The sequence below is a fragment of the Salvelinus fontinalis genome, chromosome 5 (genome assembly GCF_029448725.1).
Source record: "Salvelinus fontinalis isolate EN_2023a chromosome 5, ASM2944872v1, whole genome shotgun sequence".
NCBI classification, from domain to species: Eukaryota; Metazoa; Chordata; class Actinopteri; order Salmoniformes; family Salmonidae; genus Salvelinus; species Salvelinus fontinalis.
The window spans coordinates 12,420,554-12,443,778 of NC_074669.1; the positions used below are offsets into that span (position 1 = coordinate 12,420,554).

The 23,225-nt window shown below is 43.4% G+C and overlaps 1 protein-coding gene across 2 annotated transcripts in view; it reads left to right on the forward strand.

The window, feature by feature from the left end:
• Nucleotides 1–22,757, forward strand: part of LOC129855132 (AP-3 complex subunit delta-1-like) — a 55,850-nt gene extending 33,093 nt beyond the window's left edge. Inside the window, exons 17-33 of one of the 2 annotated variants that reach the window (XM_055922479.1) lie at nt 8,098–8,251; nt 8,445–8,516; nt 10,523–10,598; nt 10,819–11,012; nt 11,756–11,829; nt 13,638–13,779; nt 13,884–14,021; nt 14,452–14,505; nt 15,260–15,355; nt 15,604–15,729; nt 16,191–16,238; nt 18,952–19,141; nt 19,278–19,366; nt 19,525–19,610; nt 19,791–19,912; nt 20,190–20,269; nt 20,405–22,757. In XM_055922479.1, coding sequence (XP_055778454.1) covers nt 8,098–8,251; nt 8,445–8,516; nt 10,523–10,598; nt 10,819–11,012; nt 11,756–11,829; nt 13,638–13,779; nt 13,884–14,021; nt 14,452–14,505; nt 15,260–15,355; nt 15,604–15,729; nt 16,191–16,238; nt 18,952–19,141; nt 19,278–19,366; nt 19,525–19,610; nt 19,791–19,912; nt 20,190–20,269; nt 20,405–20,500 — 1,837 coding nt within the window. In that variant the 3' untranslated portion in view covers nt 20,501–22,757. The remainder of the gene's footprint in view (nt 1–8,097; nt 8,252–8,444; nt 8,517–10,522; nt 10,599–10,818; nt 11,013–11,755; nt 11,830–13,637; nt 13,780–13,883; nt 14,022–14,451; nt 14,506–15,259; nt 15,356–15,603; nt 15,730–16,190; nt 16,239–18,951; nt 19,142–19,277; nt 19,367–19,524; nt 19,611–19,790; nt 19,913–20,189; nt 20,270–20,404) is intronic. The other variant, XM_055922480.1, reaches the window with a different exon arrangement.
• Nucleotides 22,758–23,225: the final 468 nt, after the last annotated feature.

Sequence of the window (23,225 nt, forward strand, 5' to 3'; positions counted from 1 at the left end):
CCTTGATGATCTTTTTGTCTTTCCTGTGACATCGGGTGCTGTAGGTGTCATGGAGGGCAGGTAGTTTGCCCCCGGTGATGCGTTGTTTAGATCGCACCACCCTCTGGAGAGCCTTGTGGTTGAGGGCGGTGCAATTGCCATACCAGGCTGTGATACAGCCTGACATGATGCTCTCAATTGTGCATCTGTAAAAGTTAGTCCGAGCTTTGGGTGACAAGCCAAATTTCTTCAGCTTTCTGAGTTTGAAGAACTTTCTCCACTTTCTCCACTGCTGTCCCTTTGATGTGGATAGGGGGTGCTCCCTCTGCTGTTTCCTGAAGTCCACGATCATCTCATTTGTTTTGTTGACGTTGAGTGCGAGGTTATTTTCCTGACAACATACTCCAAGGGCCCTCACCTCCTCCCTGTAGGCTGCCTCGTCGTTGTTGGTAATCAAGCCCACTACTGTTGTGTCGTCTGCAAAGTTGATGAGTGAGTTGGAGGTGTGCATGGCCACGCTGTCGTGGGTGAACAGGGAGTACAAGAGAGGGCTGAGCACGCACCCTTGTGGGGCCCCAGTGTTGAGGGTCATCAAAGGGGAGATGTTTCCTACCTTCACCACCTGGGGGCGGCCCGTCAAAGTCCAGGACACATTTGCACAGAGTGGGGTTGAGACCCAGGGCCTCCAGCTTGGAGGGTACTATGGTGTTGAATGCTGAGCTGTAGTCAATGAACAGCATTCTTAGATAGGCATTATTTTCGTCCAGATGGGATAGGGCTGTGTGCTTAGGGTCGTTGTCCTGTTGGAAGGTGAACCTTTGCCCCAGTCTGAGGTCCTGTGCACTCTGGAGCAGATTTAAATCAAAGACCTCTCTCTACTCTGTTCTGTTCATCTTTCCCTCGATCCTGACTAGTTTCCCAGTCCCTGCCGCTGAAAAACATCCCACAGCATGATGCTTCCACTAGGGTTGCACATTTTGGGGAATATTCAGAGGTGGAAACTTACCGTGGGAATTAACGGGAATATATGTGAATTAACAGAAATATATGCAAATGAATATTAATACCATTTAAATGTAGATGTTTTTTGGCATTGGATATATTTACCATATCTTATGGAGACAGAAACATAAACCTTTTACCTTATCATAAGTAGACATAATTGCAAATCATTAAATCCTTTCAATAGAAATAAAAACAATTTAGTTACGAGTTGAACTTTAATTAAATGAGTTGCCTCTTCACATGGGATGATTTCACTGAACAACAAAAGAAAGGGAATACTGAATGATCCATAGCATCTCCCACAAACGTTTTCAACATGCATCTGTAAAATGATAGTCTAAAAAGCTTTGGTTGTCTTCCTCTCAGGCTTCCATGTCTTCTCCCTGGACCTCTACAATGTGGTGTACACCTCTTGAACATCAGACTCTGAGGCCTCATCTTCACCTTCCAATCTTGTTGAGGATGGCTCGTTGTCAGGCTCATAAAGCCTCAAATTTGCCCGGATGGCCACCTATTTTTCAAGCCTGTTGCGTGCTTTGGTGTGTGTGTGTGTGCGTTCCCAAACAAGGACCAGTTGCGCTCTGAGGTGGCTGATGTTGGTGGGATTTGGAGGATGATGGAGGCAACAGGGGAAAGAGCTTCAGATCCACAAGGTTCCTTCCACCAGGTGGCTGATGAGATATATGTTGGCACAACTGCAATATTGTATCTCCATCCCAAAGCCCTTGCTTGGAAGTGTACTTCGCCAGACTGCCAAGAACCATGCCCTCATCCAGGCCACGGTGGTGAGACACAGTAGTGATGACACCATAGGCCTTGTTGATCTCTGCACCAGAGAGGATGCTCTTGCAAGCATACTTGGGGTCCAACATGTATACTGCGGCGTGTATGGTCTTCAGGCAGAAGTCTTCACACTTGTTGATGTGTTTCAGAACTGCAGTTTCCTCTGCTTGGAGCAACAGTGAAGTGGGCAGGGCAGTACGGATTTCTTCTCTTACATCTGCAAGCCGAGTCTGAACATCAGACAGGATGGCATTGTCTCCTTCAATCCGTGCAATGGCAACTGCTATAGGTTTCAGGCTGCTTACCTATCTCTCCCAAAATGCATCATCCAGGAGGATCCTCTTGATGAGGCTGTCCATATTGGCAGACCGTGATATGGACATTTCTTGGAGAGATTCCTTCCCCTCCAGGAGACTGTCAAACATGATGACAACCCCATCCCAATGGGTGTTGCTGGGCAGCTTCAATGTGGTGCTCTTACTCTTCTGATTTTGCTTAGTGAGGTAGATTGCTGCAATAACTTGATGACCCTTCACATACCTAACCATTTCCTTGGCTCTCTTGTAAAGCGTATTTGTTGTTTTCAGTGCCATGATGTCCTTGAGGAGCAGATTCAATGCATGAGCAGCAAAGCCAATGGGTGTGAAGTGAGGGTAGGACTCCTCCACTTTAGACCAAGCAGCCTTCATGTTCGCAGCATTGTCTGTCACCAGTGCAAATACCTTCTGTGGTCCAAGGTCATTGACTACTTCAGCTCATCTGCAATGTAGATACCGGTGTGTCTGTTTCCCCTTGTGTCTGTGCTCTTGTTGAATACTGGTTGAGGGGTGGAGATGATGTAGTTAATTATTCCTTGCCCACAAACATTCGACCACCCATCAGAGATGATTGCAATAGTCGGTTTTCTCTATGATTTGCTTGACCTTCACTTGAACTCTGTTGAACTCTGCATACAGCAAATTAGTAGATAAACCATGTCTGGTTGGAGGGGTGTATGCTGGGGAAGAAACATACAGAAATCTCTTCCAATACACATTGCCTGTGAGCCTCAGAGGTGAACCAGTTGAAGACACAGGTCGAGCAAGACATTCATCAGCATTCTTTTGACTACGTTCCTCCATTGAGTCAAAATAACTTCTGATTCCAGGAGGACCATGAGCTGTTGCTATCGATAAGGTGTCTGATTCATAATTTTCACCTCGAATAGAAGTAGAGGGACTTTTGTCATGGGTTGCTTGCTGTGAGCGCTGAGGGAACTTTATGCACTTGGCCAGATGATTCTGCATCTTTGTTGCATTTGTTTCATATGATTTGGCACAGTATTTGCGTTTGCACACTGCTTTTCCTTCCACATTAGCTGCAGTGAAATGTCTCCACACATCAGATAGTGCCTGTGGCATTTTCCTGTAAAGAGTAGGGGGAAAAAGAGTAAAAAATAAACAATACACAATTCCATGTACAGATAAATAGTTAGGCAGTTAGATTAAACAACTCCTTTGTAAGATACATGTTTTAAAATGAAAGATGTATGGAAACAAGTGAATTAACACTCCTCAGTTAGCAGGCTCAAGCAAGCTAAAACCCACATGGTACCAAAAACTAACTAGCAGAAATTGTTAACAAGTTAGAAATTATTTAAAACACACTTTGTCGTAGGCTACTATTTACTAGTTAACAAAAAAATCATGCATGTCATATAAAATATATTCACCCCACCCAGTATTGTAATCAAAACTTACCAGAAAGCATGTATTCCTTGGCTCAGACAGTGTAGTAGTGTGGGCTCAATAGCATCTCATTAGTGTGCAAGATCTTGAATCAGCTGTACATGTGATGGAAGAGTGCACTAATGTACACGGGATGGAAGAATGAACTGTGCATGCAGAGGGTTGCAATTCCATTGACTTGCGGATAGTTTAACCAAAATATGCCACAAGACCTAGAATTGCTTTATGTGTATCCCACAAAAAAGGTTCACTGTTATAAGCTAACTTTTTTTATGATTTTAAGCAAAATTCCCTTAATTCCCGGGCTTAACTACCCATGGAAAATTTCCAGAAAAGTTTCCGACGCTTTCCAATCCTGGTTGCCACCACCATACTTCACCATAGGGATGTTGCCAAGTTTTCTCCAGACTTGGCATTCAGACCAAAGAGTTTAATCTTGGTTTCATCAGACCAATCTTGCTTCTCATGATCTGAGAGTCCTTTAGGTGCCTTTTGGCGACTTTTAGCAATCTCCAAGCGGGATGTCATGTGCCTTTTTACTGACCACTCTACCATAAAGGCCTGATTGGTAGAGTGCTGCACAGATGGTTGTCCTTCTGTAAGGTTCTCCCATCACCACAGAGGAACTCTGTCAGAGTGACCATCAGGTTCTTGGTCACCTCCCTGACCATAGCCCTTCTCCCCCGATTGCTCAGTTTGGCTGGGCTGCCAGCTCTAGGAAGAGTCTTGGTGGTTCTAAACTTCTTCCATTTAAGACTGATGGAGGCCACTGTGTTCTTGGGGACCTTCGATGCTGCAGACATTTTTGGTACCCTTTCCCAGATCTGTGCCTCGATACAATCCTGTCTCTGAGATCTACGGACAATTCCTTCAACCTCATGTCATGGTTTTTGCTCTGACATGCACTGTCAAATGTGGGACCTTTTATATAGACAGATGTGTGCCTTTCCAAACCATATCCAATCAATTGAATTTACCACAGGTGGACTCCAATCAAGTTGTAGAAACATCTCAAGGATTATCATTTGAAACAGGATACATCGGAGCTCAATTTTGAGTCTCATAGCAAAGGGTCTTAATACAGTTGAATTCTGAAGTTTACATACACCTTAGCCAAATACATTTAAACTCCTTTTTTTTTTTTTTTTTTTTTATACAATTCCTGACATTTAATCCTAGTAAAAATCCCCTGTCTTAGGTCAGTTAGGATCACCACTTTATTTTAAGAATGTGAAATGTCAGAATGGTAGTATTTTAGCTTTTATTTCTTTAATCACATTCCCAGTGGGTCAGAAGTTTACATACAATTAGTATTTGGTAGCATTGCCTTTAAATTGTTTTACATGGGTCAGATGTTTTGGGTAGCCTTCACAAGCTTCCCACAATAAGTTGGTTGAATTTTGGCCCATTCCTCCAGGCAGAGCTGGTGTAACTGAGTCAGGTTTGTAGGCCTCCTTGCTCGCACATGCCTTTTCAGTTCTGCCCACAAATTTTCTATAGAATTGAAGTCAGGGCTTTGTGATGGCCACTCCAATACCTTGACTTTGTTCTCCACAACTTTGGAAGTATGCTTGGGGTCATTGTCCATTTGGAAGACCCATTTACGAGCAAGCTTGAACTTCCTGACTGATGTCTTGATGTAGCTTCAATCTATCCACATCATTTTTGTTCCTCATGATGGCATCTATTTTGTGAAATGCACCAGTCCCTCCTGCAGCAAAGCACCCCCACAACATGATGCTGCCACCCCCATGCTTCACGGTTGGGATGGTGCTCTTCGGCTTGCAAGCCTTCCTCTTTTTCCTCCAAACATAACGATGGTCATTATGGCTAAACAGTTCTATTTTTGTTTCATCAGATCAGAGGACATTTCTCCAAAAAGTCAGATCTTTGTCCCCATGTGCAGTTGCAAACCGTAGTCTGGCTATTTTGTGGCGGTTTTGGAGCGGTGGCTTCTTCCTTGCTGAGCGGCTTTTCAGGTTATGTCTATAGGACTCGTTTTACTGTGGATATAGATACTTTTGTGCCTGTTTCCTCCAGCATCTTCACAAGGTCCTTTGCAGTTGTTCTGGGATTGATTTGCACTTTTCGCACCAAAGTACGTTCATCTCTAGGAGACAGAACGCGTCTCCTTCCTGAGCGGTATGACGGCTGCGTGGTCCCATGGTGTTTATACTTGCGTACTATTGTTTGTATAGATGAAAGTGGTACCTTCAGGCGTTTGGAAATTGCTCTCAAGGATGACCCAGATTTGTGTAGGTAAACAATTTTTTTTCTAAGGTCTTGGCTGATTTATTTTAATTTTTCCATATTGTCAAGCAAAGACTCACTGAGTTTGAAGGTAGGCCTTGAAATACACCCAGAGGTACACCTCCAATTGACTCAAAATGTCAATTAGCCTATCAGAAGCGTCTAAAGCCATGATGGAATTTTCCAAGCTGTTTAAAGTCACAGACAACTTAGTGTACAGTCGTGGCCAAAGGTTTTTAGAATGACACAAATATTAATTTCCTCAGTTTGCCGCTTCCATGTCTTTAGACATTTTTGTCAGATGTTACTATGGAATACTGAAGTATATTTACAAGCATTTCATAAGTGTCAAAAGCTTTTATTGACAAGTACATGAAGTTGATGCAAAGAGTCAATATTTGCAGTGCTGACCCTTCTTCTTCAAGACCTCTGCAATCCGCCCTGGCATGCTGTCAATTATCTTCTGGGCCACATCCTGACTGATGGCAGCCCATTCTTGCATAATCAATACTTGGAGTTTGTCAGAATTTGTGGGTTTTTGTTTGTCCACCCGCCTCTTGAGGATTGACCACAAGTTCTCAATTCGATTAAGGTCTGGGGAGTTTCCTGTCCATGAATCCACGCCACTTAGTTATCACTTTTGCCTTATGGCAAGGTGCTCCATCATGCTGGAAAAGGCATTGTTCGTCACCAAACTGTTCCTGGATGGTTGGGAGAAGTTGCTCTCGGAGGATGTGTTGGTACCATTCTTTATTCATGGCTGTGTTCTTAGGCAAAATTGTGAGTGAGATCACTCCCTTGGCTGAGAAGCAACCCCACACATGAATGGTCTCAGGATGCTTTACTGTTGGCATGACACAGGACTGATGGTAGCGCTCACCTTGTCTTCTCCGGATGCTCCAAACAATCGTAAAGGGGATTCATCAGTGAAAATGACTTTACCCCACTCTTCAGCAGTCCAATCCCTGTACCTTTTGCAGAATATCAGTCTGTCCCTGATGTTTTTCCTGGAGAGAAGTGGCTTCTTTGCTGCCCTTCTTGACACCAGGCCATCCTCCAAAAGTCTTCGCCTCACTGTGCGTGCAGATGCACTCACACCTGCCTGCTGCCATTCCTGAGCAAGCTCTGTACTGGTGGTGCCCCGATCCCGCAGCTGAATCAACTTTAGGAGACGGTCCTGGCGCTTGCTGGAGTTTCTTGGGCGCCCTGAAGCCTGCTTCACAACATTTGAACCACTCTCCTTGAAGTTCTTGATGATCCGATAAAATGGTTGATTTAGGTGCAATCTTACTGGCAGCAATATCCTTGCCTGTGAAGCCCTTTTTGTGCAACGCAATGATGACGGCACGTGTTTCCTTGCAGGTAACCATTGTTGACAGAGGAAGAACAATGACTCCAAGCACCACCCTCCTTTTGAAGCTTCTGTTATTCGAACTCAATCAGTATAACAGAGTGACCTCCAGCCTTGTCCTCGTCAACACTCACACCTGTGTTAACGAGACAATCACTGACATGTCAGCTGGTCCTTTTGTGGCAGGGCTGAAATGCAGTGGAAATGTTTTTGGGGGATTCAGTTCATTTGCATGGCAAAAGAGGGATTTTGCAATTATTTGCAATTCATCTGATCACTCTTCATAACATTCTGGAGTATTTGCAAATTGCCATCATACAAACTGAGGCAGCAGACTTTGAAGCTTTATATTTGTGTTATTCTCAAAACTTTTGGCCACGACTGTATGTAAACTTCTGACCCACTGGAATTGTGATACAGTGAAATAATCTGTCTGTAAACAATTGTTGGAAAAATTACTTGTGGCATGCACAAAGTAGATGTCCTAACCGACTTGCCAAAACTATAGTTTGTTAACAAGAAATTTGTGGAGTGGTTGAAAAAGGAGTTTTAATGACTCAAACATAAGTGTATGTAAACTTCCGACTTCAACTGTACTTATGTAAATAAGGTATTTCTGTTTAGTTTTTATTTCATTTTTATAAATATTATGGGGTATTGTGTGTAGAATGATGAGAGAAAAAATGTTTTCAACGTAACAATGTGGAAAATCTCAAGGGGTCTGAATACTTTCCAAATGCACAGTATGAACTGTAACTCAGTAAAATCTTTGAAATTGTTGCATGTTGCGTTTCAAAAAAAAAATCTGTGTACTTTATGCAGCCCGTTGGACAATTTTAGATAATGCAAAGTAGCTTTGTCGTATACACTGTCTGTAACTACGTTTCCATTCACAATTTTTATGTGAGAAAAGTCATACCATATTAAAAAAAAATAACTGGATGATTCGGTACAATTTTATAAACACGGACAGAGAATTTATTGTCTTGGTTTTGTCCCCAGTCTGGACCTGGATGCGTGGATCAACGAGCCTCCGTCTGGGAGTGAGTCTGAGGATGAGGGTAGGAAGACCAAGGGCAAGGCTGTGTTTGCCAAGGAGGAGTCCAGACACACCAAGCCACGCTACACTGAAGTGGACGAGAAGGAACTGGCTAAGGTAAGATGGAAATTTACAAGCCAATAATCCGTGCTGTGTATGGATTGAGATACAAGCTCCTCAATTCTTTCAACAGTTGATCTGTTGTTAAATCTTTGGTGATACTATAACAGTCAGACACTGAAGAGGTACACCGGTAAACACCACAGCATTTTCATATGACTGACTTGATACTGTTTCTCCCTCCCAATAGAGGAGAGACGTAAGGAAGGCAGAGCAGGCCAACAACCCCTTCTACATCAAGGCCTCCCCGTCCTCTCAGAAGGTACGCACTGCATCATCACCCAATCGGCAGCTCGTCTTATGTGTTAACCTGACTCTTACAGAAATGTAATTCATTACACATTTCAAACCACTTAAATATACAGTACCAATCAAAAGTTTGGACACCTACCCATTCCATGGTTTTTATTTATGCCATTTTCTACATTGTACAATAATAGTGAAGACATCAAAACTATTAAATAACACATGGAATCATGTACTTAACAAAAAAAGGGGTTTTGTTGTTCTTCAAAGTAGCCACCCTTTTCCTTGATGATAGCTTTGCACACGCTTGGATTTCTCACAACCTGCTCCATGAGGTAGTCACCTGGAATGCATTTCAATTAACAGGTGTGCCTTGTTAAAAGTTAATTTGTGGGATTTCTTTCCTTAATGCGTTTGAGCCAATCAGTTGTGTTGTGACATGGTAGGGATGGTATACAGAAGATGGCCCTATTTGGTAAAAGACCAAGTCCATATTATGGCAATAACAGCTCAAATAAGCAAGGAGAAATGACAGTCCATCATTACTTTAAGACATGAAGGTCAGTCAATCCGGAAAATGTCAAGAACTTTGAATGTTTCTTCAAGTGCAGTCGCAAAAACCATCAAGCACTATGATGAAACTGGCTCTCATGAGGACTACCACAAGAAAGGAAGACCCAGAGTTATCTCTGCTGCAGAGGATGTTCATTAGAGGTACTAGCCTCAAAAATTGCAGCCCAAATAAATGCTTCACAGAGTTCAAGTAACAGACATCTCAACATCAACTGTTCAGAGGACATTGCCTGGATCAGGCCTTCATGGTCGAATTGCTGCAAATAAATCACTACTAAAAGACACCCATAAGAAGAAGAGACTTGCTTGGGCCAAGAAACAGGAGCAATGGACATTAGACCGGTGGAAATCTGTCCTTTGGTCTGATGAGTCTAAATTTGAGATTTTTGGTTCCAACTGCCGTGTCTTTGTGAGACGCAGAATAGGTGAACGGATGATCTCTGTATGTGTGGTTCCCACTGTGTAGCATGGAGGTTGAGGTGTGGGGGTGCTTTGCTGGTGACACTGTCAGTGATTTATTTAGAATTCAAGGCACACTTAACCAGCATGGCTACCAGCAGCATTCTACAGCGATACGCCATCCCATCGGGTTTGCACTTAGTGGGACTATCATTTGTTTTTCAACAGAACAATGACCCAAAACACACCTCCAGGCTGTGTAAGGGCTATTTGACCAAGAAGGAGAGTGATGGAGTGCTGCATCAGATGACCTGACCTCCACAATCACAGGACCTCAGCCCAATTGTGATGGTTTGGGATGAGTTGGACCGCAGAGTGAAGGAAAAGCATCCAACAAGTGCTCAGCATATACTCCTTCAAGACTGTTGGAAAAGCATTCCAGGTGAAGCTGGTTGAGAGAATGACAAGAGTGTGCAAAGCTGTCATCAAGGCAAAGGGTGGCTACTTTGAAAAATATATTTTGAAACAAACTCTTTTTTTGGTTACTACATGATTCCATTTGTGTTATATCATAGTTTTGTCTTCACTATTTAGAAAATAGTAAAATAAAGAAAACCCCTGAATGAGTAGGTGTGTCAACTTTTGACTAGTAGTGTGTGTGTGTGTGTGTGTGTGTATATATATTTATTTCCACGTGTTCATTTTTATTTTTTATATCCTAGATTTAGGACAGATGTTTCAAAACCTTGTTTCTTATGATAATTTTTTTTGACCCTCTGCCATTTATGAATGTGTTATTCTATGGGCTTTAGTAGTACTGGCCAAAATCAATATTTTATTTAAAAAAATGTTTTGTGTGTGTATTATACCCACATGTACACCTAAAGGGGTCCTAAATTCTAAATCAAATAGCAAAGTTATCCATAGTATGACCATCTTAAAACAATTCCATATGTCCGCTAAGCACCCCCATCCCCCAACGCCTTAGAATCTAAAGAATTAAATTGACTAGAAGCCCATTCACATCCCTATGTTATTGTGTGTGTGCAGGTATACCAGGAGGCTGTTGGTGTGGAGCACATTCCAGTGGTGCAGATTGACCTCAGTGTGCCTCTCAAAGTCCTAGGTCAGTTTCTCTGGCCACTACTTAATAACCAATTGATTTCAATGTACAGTGTATCAGTCAGTGGCTCTGCACACAGGACTCCAGACCTAACCCGTATCCCTCTTTCTCTCTTCGCCTCTGCCATAACTAAACCCCTCTTCTGTACCTCTTTCTTTCTGTGTAATAACTTGACCCCACTTCCTCTTTCTTTCTCTTCCTTTCTCCCTCCCGTTGGGTTTAGGGATGCCAATGTCAGACCAGTATGTGAAGCTGGAAGAGGAACGTCGGGAGAAAAACAAGGCAGACAGGAAGAAGAAGGACAAGAAGAAGAGGAGGGAGAAGGGCCGGCAGAGGAGGGGGGACTCGGGCCCAGAGAGCGAGGAGGACATCACCCCCGCACACATGGTGGACATCGTCACTGAAGAGATGCCAGAGGTACAGTAGGCCAGGCAGAGAGGCCAGGCAGAGATGTCAGCGGTACAGTAGGCCAGGCAGAGAGGCCAGGCAGAGATGTCAGAGGTACAGTAGGCCAGGCAGAGATGTCAGAGGTACAGTAGGCCAGGCAGAGATGTCAGAGGTACAGTAGGCCAGGCAGAGATGTCAGAGGTACAGTAGGCCAGGCAGAGATGTCAGAGGTACAGTAGGCCAGGCAGAGATGTCAGAGGTACAGTAGGCCAGGCAGAGATGTCAGAGGTACAGTAGGCCAGGCAGAGATGTCAGAGGTACAGTAGGCCAGGCAGAGAGGTCAGAGGTACAGTAGGCCAGGCAGAGAGGTCAGAGGTACAGTAGACCAGGCAGAGAGGCCAGAGGTACAGTAGGCCAGGCAGAGAGGCCAGGCAGAGATGTCAGAGGTACAGTAGGCCAGGCAGAGAGGTCAGAGGTACAGTAGGCCAGGCAGAGAGGTCAGAGGTACAGTAGGCCAGGCAGAGATGCCAGAGGTACAGTAGGCCAGGCAGAGATGCCAGAGGTACAGTAGGCCAGGCAGAGAGGCCAGGCAGAGATGCCAGAGGTACAGTAGGCCAGGCAGAGGTACAGTAGGCCAGGGGTAGAGGCCAGGCACTTTCATAGGTGGTTCAGAGTGTTGCAGATAATAGAAATGTGGCATACCTTTGATAATAATTGCATATGCAAGGATGTTGTTTTGCTCTGTCACTAACTCCATTCTCTTCCTGTCTCAGAATGCCTTGCCCAGTGATGACGATGACAAAGATCCCAACGACCCCCACAAAGCTTTGAACATCGACCTGGACAAGTGAGTTCACTCACTTGGATATATAACCTGGCTGTGTTATTATCTACTCTGTGGGGGTGTATAATCTCTTCCTGGCTCCACTGATGAGAGGCTGGTGCTGGCCTGGTCCTCTTCATCCTTACACACTCCCTCTCGCTGTGCTCTGCTCTGTGGTTCTTTCCCTCTGTCTCTGTTATGCATACACACACACATCTGTCCTCTTGACTGTGCTGGTGGCATCTCACAGGTGAGTACCTTCCCAGCCTCAGGAGAAGCCCCGTCTGGGCCTGGACTCTAGACTGACTGATCTGCTTCCTCTCTGTCTGTTTCTCTGTCTGTCTCTTTGTCTCTCTCTCTCTCTGTGTCTGTCTGTGTCTCTCTCTCTGTCTGTCTCTTTGTCTCTCTCTCTCTCTGTGTCTGTCTGTGTCTCTCTCTCTGTCTGTCTCTTTGTCTCTCTCTCTCTCTCTGTCTGTCTGTGTCTCTCTCTGTCTGTGTTTGGGCATGATGTGACTTTTACAGTTTAATGTTTGATCATTGTTTTCAACAACACTCTCTCCTCCTGCTCACCCCTCCATTTGAAACCTTCTACAAGCTCACTTCAGAATATCAGCATTCCCTCCATACAAAACTCTGTTCATGTGCCCACTTTGTGGCTGGAGCCGAAGAAAATCGCTCTCACTTCTCACTAACATAAACAGATTGATGTGATAAGATGAGAGTTTATAGATTTCTCAGTGGAACTGCTGATTTTCTCAAGTCATGACTCAATCACCATTACTAATCATGGATGACTACTGTTGTTTTTACTAGTCAAATCCCCAAGTCAAATCCTCACCCAATCCATGCTCTGGATGCTCTCTTCAACATAATGTTAATCGTTAGTTACTGAGTATGGTAACAATGTGATTATTGTGGATAGTCAGATTAATATAATAGTTCAATTAAAACGTTGACATGCTTTGCAAGAAGAAAAATGTCACAATCCTGTTTACATGGACACATCTGAAATCCATCTACCTGATGTCACTCTGATTAATGCAGAGAATCCCCTATCAAAATAAACATTCTACCCCAGTGACCATTCTGAGGACATATAAAGTTTGAATGTGTAAACTACTTCTAAGACACATACATTCAGTTGTTCCGAACTCATTTCACTCTCGCTAAAGAGGGAGGCTCGCTCGGCTGCTAGCACATGCAGATCAAATCCACTGCTAGAATGCTGATTTAAGGTGTTTAAATGTCCTAATAATTTGAAAGATTGCTCAGAAAACCAGGTGTTTTAATCGGCGTATACTTACTTTGATTTTGACTGTTCGCCGATTTAAGATAAGCAGAGTAGTGTTTACATGACTATTGCATAATCTGCCTGCTGTCATAATCAGTTTAATATCGAATTATTACTGTGAATGTAAACATACTCAGTTACGGCAGTCACCAACAGAGGCATCAGTCCAGTTCTGACCTTGGATAAACCTGTTAATGGTGGTGTCCCTCCTGACTTCCCAGCTCTGCCTGAGGAATGGCTTTGAAGGTTTGTGCTGAGCAAGTTTGCGTTTGAAATGTCATGCACCTGAGTGGAGTGGATGGGCTTGTCTCAACTAGCTTCCTTTCCTAATCTCCTTTCCTTCACTGGCATTGATAAGTGAATCGACTGGATAGGTTTTCACCATGCTGCTTTTACCCTGTCTTTTCCTCCCAGATCAGTGGTCATGGAGGAAAGGAGGCTAGTTAAGACTATTGAGACATAGCCGATGGCTGTAGTTTGACCAGAATCACCATGTACACTCAGGGCTGTGGTTTTATGTGTCTCCTCTCTGTGCTCTCAGGCCCCTGGCAGACAGCGAGAAGAAGCTGCCAGTCAGGACACACCGTCCCGATGAGGTCCTCAAGAGCCCCATAGAGGACGGGGAGGGGTTGGAGGTCACTTCAGAGCCCAAGAAGAAGAGCAGGAAGGACAAGGAGAGGAAGGTGAGGCCCTATTCTTTATGTCCTTGGAATATTTTTAATATTTTTGACGTCTCTGTTTTTTGTGACCTTAATGTCTTAAGGAGTGTTTTTTTTTGTCATTGTAGAAGGGTAAAGAGAAGAAGAAGAAGAAGAAACACAAACAAGAGGAAGGGGAGGATCTTATGGAGGCTGGGGCAGAGGAGCCTGTCCAATCAAAAGTGACCAACGATGTGGCAGCCCAGCCTCCTGCCTCCACACCAGAGGTATGACATCACAAAGGGAGGGACTTCCTTTTTTACAGGGACAAGATTTGTTCAATGTCATTCTGTGTAGGATATTGAAGAATTAAGACTGACACTAAATAATTTTTAACGAAACAAAGAATTTGATTGAATTAAATGTATATAAGATAATCTGTCAAGCAAACACACTTTGGTCATTTTCATTTATCAATCATTGTCATTGCTTCTTTCAAGCCCCCTCACCATCCTATCAGCAATAAAGATTAAATCAAGTATCAATCAGTATTTGTTCTAAGATTGCAGTATGTCTAGTCGCTATCTTGAAATACTTGATTTATTCATGAAAATAACAGTGTAATCTCTGTATCCATTTTCATGAAGAGGAACTGCTAAAATGTTAACCTCTCTATCCCCCTCGCTCTTGCTCCCTCTCCCTCCCTCACTGTTGTAGGCTTCGGATCTGGATTTCTGGCTCTCAAATGCTCCAGTGCCCTCTGACCCTCAGGTTGAGTTCCCCTCTCTCTCTCTCCTACAGTCACTCCTTGTCCTTGTTGTCATTTATTTGTGTTTTAACAGTACCTCTTCATCCATTGTCTGATCCTCTTCGCCATGCGTGGTTCTTTCATTCCTTCCATCCACTTTTCTCTTTCACCCTTGCATTACTGCCTCTCTTTCTGAGGTCACGTAACCCTACTCATTCTGGGGTTGTCGTGTTTCTTAGTGTTGGTTTTCTCTGTTTTGGTTTTGCTCGATGACAACAGTACAGTATTCAGTTTAAAGCCAGACTAGTTCATAAAGTTTAGCTCTGTGACCCCACACTCTGTCCTCTGTTCTGAACTACTGTATGGGACTGTTTCAAGCAGAATCTGATCATTAGATATACATTGTTCAAGGGCTCTGCATGTTAATTTTGTGTTTACACCACACCAACTGTCTGCCCTCAGGAAATAAGCTAAGTCTAGCAGTCACCCAAATGTGACTTCACAGTTTACACATCCTGTCAGAACATGTTTCTGTATTTCTGTTTTTTGAGTCGATTATTGTTCCATTTAAGTACAGATGTGAAGGGATGCTATCGACAATGGGTCCATTGGAACAATGTCAGGATTTGACAACTTCAAAACAACAAACAAATTACGACTAATTCAAACTACTACTACCTGTACTTGTATATGATCAATAAATGACAGCGGGTTGCATGTCAATAATCCTCCTAAATGTGTCCATACTAACTTTGAGGGCTGTGTGTGTGGTGACAGGAGGCCGCAGCAGTAACGCACGCTCCCCCTGCCTCCACTCCTGAGGCTGCGTCTGGTGTGGCTGCCGTGTTCCCAGACTCTGAGCCTGAAGAGACTGTGAGTCTCTCCACTTTACTGATGATGTCAGAATCACGAGACAGAAATCTCAGCTGTTACTAATTTTTATTTTATAAACCTTACAAAACATACACATACAAACGACAGCATCATTCATTACTAAGGATTCTAGCACAACAGGATACTGTATTTTGACAGATCTTGTCTGAGAACTGAGCACAGAAACTCTCCCTCCCCCTTTCTGAATAGACTGCCCTTTACACCACCCCTGCTTGTTTCCCTCTCAGAAATCCTCTAAGCACAAGAAGAAGAAGCAGAAAAAGGAGAAGAAGCACCATCATCATCACCATAGCGATGGAGCCAGAGAGGAGTCTGTGCAGAACGGCACGGTGGAGGACGAGGAGCCTCTGCCGGTCAGTAAACAATCACCTTTTAGTCTGTCCACTCCCAGTCCAATCCCTGTCCACTGGACGTTCAAGTCATAAATCAAATCAAATTAAACTTTATTTGTCACATGCGCTGAATACAACAAGTGTAGACCTTACCGTGAAATGGTTACTTACAAGCCCTTAACCAACAGTGCAGTTCAAGAAGAGTTAAGAAAATATTTACCAAATAAACTAAAGTAAAAAAGTAACCCAATAAAATAACAATAACGAGGCGGGGTACCGGGGGTACAGGTTAGTTGTGCCCCCGCAATACTGTCCATATAATACTTCCCTACCTTCACCCATTGATTTGACACAAGTATGTCAAGTATGCAGTGTGTATACACTCCCTATCTCAAATAGCATATATACATAATCCAGACCTGGGTCTGGTTCCCTTGTTTGCATATTGAGTGAGAACTGACCAGGCTCTTCTCTCTTTACAGCCCATGTCCAATTACGCCCTGCTGGCTGAGAACTCCTACATCAAGATGGTGAGTGGGATGGAGCGAGATGCTTGGGTCCACTGGAGAAGTATACTATTATTGTGTATCTTCTATGTGAATAGCCACTCATATTGGAGCTGGGAGGAGTCGTACCATTGATATATACAGTGGGGAGAACAAGTATTTGATACACTGCCGATTTTGCAGGTTTTCCTACTTACAAAGCATGTAGAGGTCTGTAATTGTTATCATAGGTAAACTTCAACTGTGAGAGACGGAATCTAAAACAAAAATCCAGAAAATCACATTGTATGATTTTTAAGTAATTAATTTTCATTTTATTGCATGACATAAGTATTTGATCACCTACCAACCAGTAAGAATTCCGGCTCACAGACCTATTTTTCTTTAAGAAGCCCTCCTGTTCTCCACTCATTACCTGTATTAACTGCACCTGTTTGAACTCGTTACCCGTATAAAAGACAGCTGTCCACACACTCAATCAAACAGACTCCAACCTCTCCATGATGGCCAAGACCAGAGAGCTGTGTAAGGACATCAGGGATAAAATTGTAGACCTGCACAAGGCTGGGATGGGTTACAGGACAATAGGCAAGCAGCTTGGTGAGAAGGCAACAACTGTTGCTGGTGCATTTATTAGAAAATGGAAGAAGTTCAAGATGACGGTCAATCACCATCGGTCTGGGGCTCCATGCAAGATCTCACCTCGTGGGGCATCAATGATCATGAGGAAGGTGAGGGATCAGCCCAGAACTACACGGCAGGACCTGGTCAATGACCTGAAGAGAGCTGGGACCACAGTCTCAAAGAAAACCATTAGTAACACACTATGCCGTCATGGATTAAAATTCTGCAGCGCACGCAAGGTCCCCATGCTCAAGCCAGCGCATGTCCAGGCCCGTCTGAAGTTTACCAATGACCATCTGGATGATCCAGAGGAGAAATGGGAGAAGGTCATGTGGTTTGATGAGACAAAAATAGAGCTTTTTGGTCTAAACTCCACTCGCCGTGTTTGGAGGAAGAAGAAGGATGAGTAAAACCCCAAGAACACCATCCCAACTGTGAAGCATGGAGGTGGAAACATCATTCTTTGGGGGTGCTTTTCTGCAAAGGGGACAGGACTACTGCACCGTATTAAGGGGAGGATGGATGGGGCCATTTATCGCGAGATCTTGGCCAACAACCTCCTTCCCTCAGTAAGATCATTAAAGATGGGTCGTGGCTGGGTCTTCCAGCATGACAATGACCCGAAACACACAGCCAGGGCAACTAAGGAGTGGCTCCGTAAGAAGCATCTCAAGGTCCTGGAGTGGCCTAGCCAGTCTCCAGACCTGAACCCAATAGAATATCTTTGGAGGGAGCTGAAAGTCCGTATTGCCCAGCGACAGCCCCGAAACCTGAAGGATCTGGAGAAGGTCTGTATGGAGGAGTGGGCCAAAATCCCTGCTGCAGTGTGTGAAAACCTGGTCAAGAACTACAGGAAACGTATGATCTCTGTAATTGCAAACAAAGGTTTCTGTACCAAATATTAAGTTCTGCTTTTCTGATGTATCAAATACTTATGTCATGCAATAAAATGAAAATTAATTACTTAAAAATCATACAATGTGATTTTCTGGATTTTTGTTTTAGATTCCGTCTCTCACAGTTGAAGTGTACCTATGATAAAAATGACTCGTCCCTTTGCTATGAGACAAAATTGAGCTCAGGTGCATCCTGTTTCCATTGATCATCCTTGAGATGTTTTTACAACTTGATTGGAGTCCACCTGTGGTAAATTCAATTGATTGGACATGATTTGGAAAGGCACACACCTGTCTATAAAGATCCCACAGTTGACAGTGCATGTCAAGAGCAAAAACCAAGCCATGAGGTCGAAGGAATTGTCCGTAGAGCTCCGAGACAGGATTTTGTCGAGGCACAGATCCGGGGAAGGTTACCAAAAAATGTCTGCAGCATTGAAGATCCCCAAGAACACAGTGCCCTCCATCATTCTTAAATGGAAGAAGTTTGGAACCACAAGGACTCTTCCTACAGCTGGTTGCCCGGCCAAACTGAGCAATCGGGGAAGAAGGGCTTTGGTCAGGGAGGTGAACAAGAACCCGATGGTCACTCTGACAGAGCTCCAGAGTTCCTCTGTGGAGATGGGAGAACAAGATTGAAGTGTGTAGATTGATGAGGGGAAAATAATAATTTAATACATTTTAGAATAAGGCTGTAACATAAAAAATGTGGGGAAAGTTGAGGGGTCTGAATACTTTCCGAATGCACTGTATGTACTGTTAGTGGACCCCTCCTTATGCTCCCTCTTTTTCTCTCTTTCAAGATGAAGCAGGATGCTGATGAGGTATTGGCTGAAGTTCTGTGAACTGCAGGCTATGGGTTTTACAGGAGAATCTTCTAGATGTTCTGTGTTGTGCTTTTTCTCAGACTGTGCCCCCTGGCTTAATCACCTTGTGATAACCAAGCTGTTATGCAGAGACATGTGTATATTGGAAAATGTAACCCTGTTATTCACAACACCATAAGCCAGGGGCATCCTCTTGAGTGTGTGACGTTACGATTCTACTGTCCTATCAGTGCTGTTTCCAGGTTGCTTCATAAAAATCACATGGGATTGGAATGGTTGAATCGATTTGCTGGTTTGCATGCAAGTCAATTTGCTGGGCTCCTTGTGTGAACACTGCTGGCTACGGAGTGGGTTGACCTCCGCTGCATCCCTCTCTCTTTCCCTCTTTAGGTGTGTGACATCCAGGGGAACCTGCATGACGGTAGCCAGGTGGTGGTCTCTGTCATCTTTGAAAATAAGTGTGACAGTTTCATCAAGTCCATGGAGTTCAATGTGATGGACTCTCTCAACTCCAAGCTGCAGCGGCCTGAGGGAGCCGGACCACACGACAGCCTCACCGTGCCCTTCCAACTGCCCCCCGGTGAGGAAGCAGGAGAGACTGGGAGGAGGAAAAAGCTATGGAGACTGTTGTTGAAATAAGAGCTAAATTCCCATCCAAATATTCCCATTCCCAGTTTACATCCAGACTAATCAATTTTTTCTCTCTTGTTCCTCAGGGATCTCTAACGAGGCACGGTTCATCTTCTCAGTGCAGAGCATTGTGATGCCCCAGAAACTGAAGGGAACCCTCACCTTCATAGTCAAGGTGAGTTAGTCTTGAACTCCACAAAGCCCTCACATTCCCCCACTATCCCTCTTTGACTCTGGGTACAGTTTATTTCACTGCTCAAGGTTCTACTGACCTTTTTTCTCACTTGTAAAAGTGTATTGTTAACCTTCTGCTGTTATAATGTTCTCCTACAGACTGAGGATTCCTCCACTCACGAGAAACTAGACTTTAAACTGCACTTTACCTGCACCTCATACCTGATCACCACTCCCTGCTACAGGTCAGTGCAGCTAGCTGTCCCTAAAGAACCTCATTCTGCTGTTTTAATAATAATGAATGTTACCTAACTGTAGATTTGGAGCTATTGGCTTAGTGTGTTGTGCCCTGATCTGAATTTAAGATTAAACTGCTTGTGAGCTAGTATGTGATGCGTAGTGAATGTGATTGTTGTTGTTTACAGTGACGCGTATGCTAAGCTGTTGGAGTCAGGGGACCTCAAGGGAAGCTCTCTGAAGCTGGAGGGAGTCAACCAGCCTTTTCACCATCTACTGGCAAGGATCTGCTTCCACCACCACTTCTCTGGTGGGTACACTGGGACTGGGGAATACAGGGGGAAGGGGAGGCAGGGGGAGAAGGTGTGGGATATGATAGGGACTGGGGAATACAGGGGGAGAGGGTAGGGCATTGGGAGGTATTAGGTGGAGAGTGGACATATTTATTGAGGTGATTTGTAGTTCACCGTGTCGTCTTGCAGAAATCTCCCTCTTTGAATGAACATTAAGATGATGATGTGGTAAATATAGACCTTTAGATTTTGAGTTGTTTAATGAGCTTACGGTTGTGTTCCTGTCTCAACCAGTGGTGGAGAGGATTGATTCCTGTGCCTCCATGTACAGCAGGTCAATCCAGGGTCACCACGTGTGTCTGCTGGTCAAAACTGTAAGTAGCTCCCTCCTTCTCAGCCTGGGGGCCAGACATCCAAACATTGGTTTCCATTTAACTCAAATGAGATCTTCTCCTCAGACATCCTTGTAACGTTTGCCCTCTCTGTCTGTGTGTCCCTGTCCGTCACAGGCTGATCAGACCGTGTCTATCGATGCTAAATGTGACGAGCCGGGGCTGCTTAGGAATGTGCTGGATGAGATCAAGCTGACCTTCTCTCAGTGCTGATTGTGTCTGACAGCCCCTTGATGCCCCCCTACCCCCTGCTCAACCCCTCCCTCACTGAAACACATGTAATCATGTTACAAACACTGCGGCTGGCACTCCCAGGTTCACCCTATTAATTAGTCCTCAGAATCACACATTTCCTTGACGCCCCTCTTGCCCTCAGAACTGCTCTTTCTCCTTCACTGTTACACTGATTTGCTCTATACAAACCCCCTCTGTGCGCTTTTAGTTTCAACCTTGTTTTCCCTGCTCCCCCCTCCACTCTCTCTCATCATCACTACAGTCTGTGACGGTCATGTAATGTAATCTGACAACTGGACTTTTTTTTGTTGTTGGTTGAACTGTGTTTTTACTGTCTTGATTTGTATTTGTTTGTTGCTGTTTTTGTTTTCTGACGTCCGTCTCTGCCTTTCCCCCTGTTGCATTAAACATCAGCGTGTTACTACTACTCTCCTCTATAGTCCTGTAGAATGTGTGACTTCTTCTGACTGGCCCAAGTTGGAAATGTCATGTCAACTTTTTAAACTGCTCTGAGCTGACCTCTGAGCTGAAATCATACCTGACCTGATCTCGTGTCTGAAGGAGACTGACCTCCCCTCTGGTGTCACTGCTCCATGCTTCAACTATGCTAAGCTTCAGTTTGACCCGTGTCACAGTAACATATCAATCCCTATAAGAATTTGAAATGCCTGAGCTGGAAAGTTACATTAAGAGTGTATTGGAAAAAGAGAATACCGGCGGTTACACTTTGACCAGGTCAGAATTTAGACACGCTGGCACTCCCTGAAATTTAGTTTCTGCAACCTTTTCCAAAAGTGAACATTGTCAGGTTTCCTTACTTTGTCTCTTATTACAGACATGGGTAGAAGGGTGTCTTTTTACAATTGTATGATTTATCGCTTTGATTATGCTGTAATCGTGGAAGGATATTGTACTGCTCATCTACCACTCTCTCTTGCCTCGGGCATGTCTACAGTATCTGAAATGAGTGACAAAGTAATATAGAACTTGTGGGAAATGAAGGCCAGCTATCACATATTGCAGCTAGGGCCTCTCACGTGGCTTTGCTATAATAGCAGGCTCTCCATACTTAACTGTTAAAGTTATCCTATGTGTTGATAGGCTTAGTTTGAGATCACCAATGGGGATGGAAGGCTATTCTAGTTGTAATTTCATTCTGGGAGATCAATGGTACTTAGTTGATACATTTTATTTTTAATCAGTATTAACCAATGTGGCTTCTTGTTTACTATTCCTTTCTTGAGAAAGCCAACAAGTCGTAAGTCAAGATGTTTGTCTTTCATATCATCCAAACCTCTTGCGTCTGTGCCACTAACTCTCGCACTATACAATACATCCTACATGTCACTGATAGTCATAAACCGATCTTCAGTGTTCTCTTCTCTCAGAACTGCCCTGCTGCCACATTTGCATTGGCACAATGATGAACATGAATGGTCATCATTTAAATGGCTTCTTCCTTTCATGACTTGCTCAGAGGTACTTGCTGTCTAGTTACACTCAACGTGTCTCACTGCCTGGTCCAGCACGATGTAGTAGCAACTTTAAACTGATTCATCATGTTTTGTTTTTACCCCAACTAACCCACATTCCTTTCTTACAAGTGTAGATGAGCCATTCCATGAGTTTCTTCTGCACCATGTTAGTGTGAGTACAAAGTGAACAACTTTCAGGGATGTTATCCACAGAACATATCCTTCCTGGAAAAGTGCTTTGATTGATTTAAGTTACAGAATGGCAATGAAAAAAGCACTTGTAATCATACATTGTACTAATTAAATAGTTATGTGCAGAGTATTTCATAAAAATGTGTATCTTGCATGATTAGGAAATGTATACTTACTTTAAAAAAATATATATATATATATTCCCTATCCAAGGACACACACATACAAAACTCCCTTGTCATTTCTTGGTTGTCTTTTTCTTTTATTGTTTTTTTTTATGAAGTGAAAGTTGAATTAATCATGCTACAGTTTTTGATGGTGTATTTTTATCTATTATAAGTTCATACAATTCAAATGATATCTTTGAATATTTTAAATTATTTAGCATCAAGGGAAGGAGGTTCTATTTGGTGTCATGGCGCTGAGAGGAGTAGAGAAGAAAAGGTCTTGTGATACAGTTCAGAGAAGCTACCCACTGTCTTAATATTTTTTTCTGGTCAATTGTAGTGATTATCTTGCTGAGTTTGGCTTATGACATTAAAATATATTCTCATCGCTCCTTGTTTGAAGGTCTGGTCCAACTCCTTCATTGTCTATTCTCCAGCTATATGATGTAATATGTTTTAAGAGGGGACTACATGAGCAAGACAAAATTAGTCATATACTATCAACATTCCCTTTTAGAACAGAGAAGTCTACCAAAATTGAAATAAAGGCTGAGCTGCTGTAGTCTTGTGTTAAGGTGAACCAATAAACTCCCACAATTATTTCAGGCTTTTTATTCACATCTTATCACTATGTCTGAGTATCAAACATGCTGTATATTCAAAGGATATGCAAATACTACCTTATCAAGGATATTTAGTTGGCCAACATCTCACTTCAGCATGCAATAGTGGCCTTTCCCAAAAACCTGCCTTCCCCAATAACTAATACGGTACACTGTGTGAAACTGCATATTCTTTCTTTGTGTGCAAGTGCCTTTAAATTATAAATGTCAATATAGCCTAAGTGATTTGGAGGTTGTGTGTAGGTAC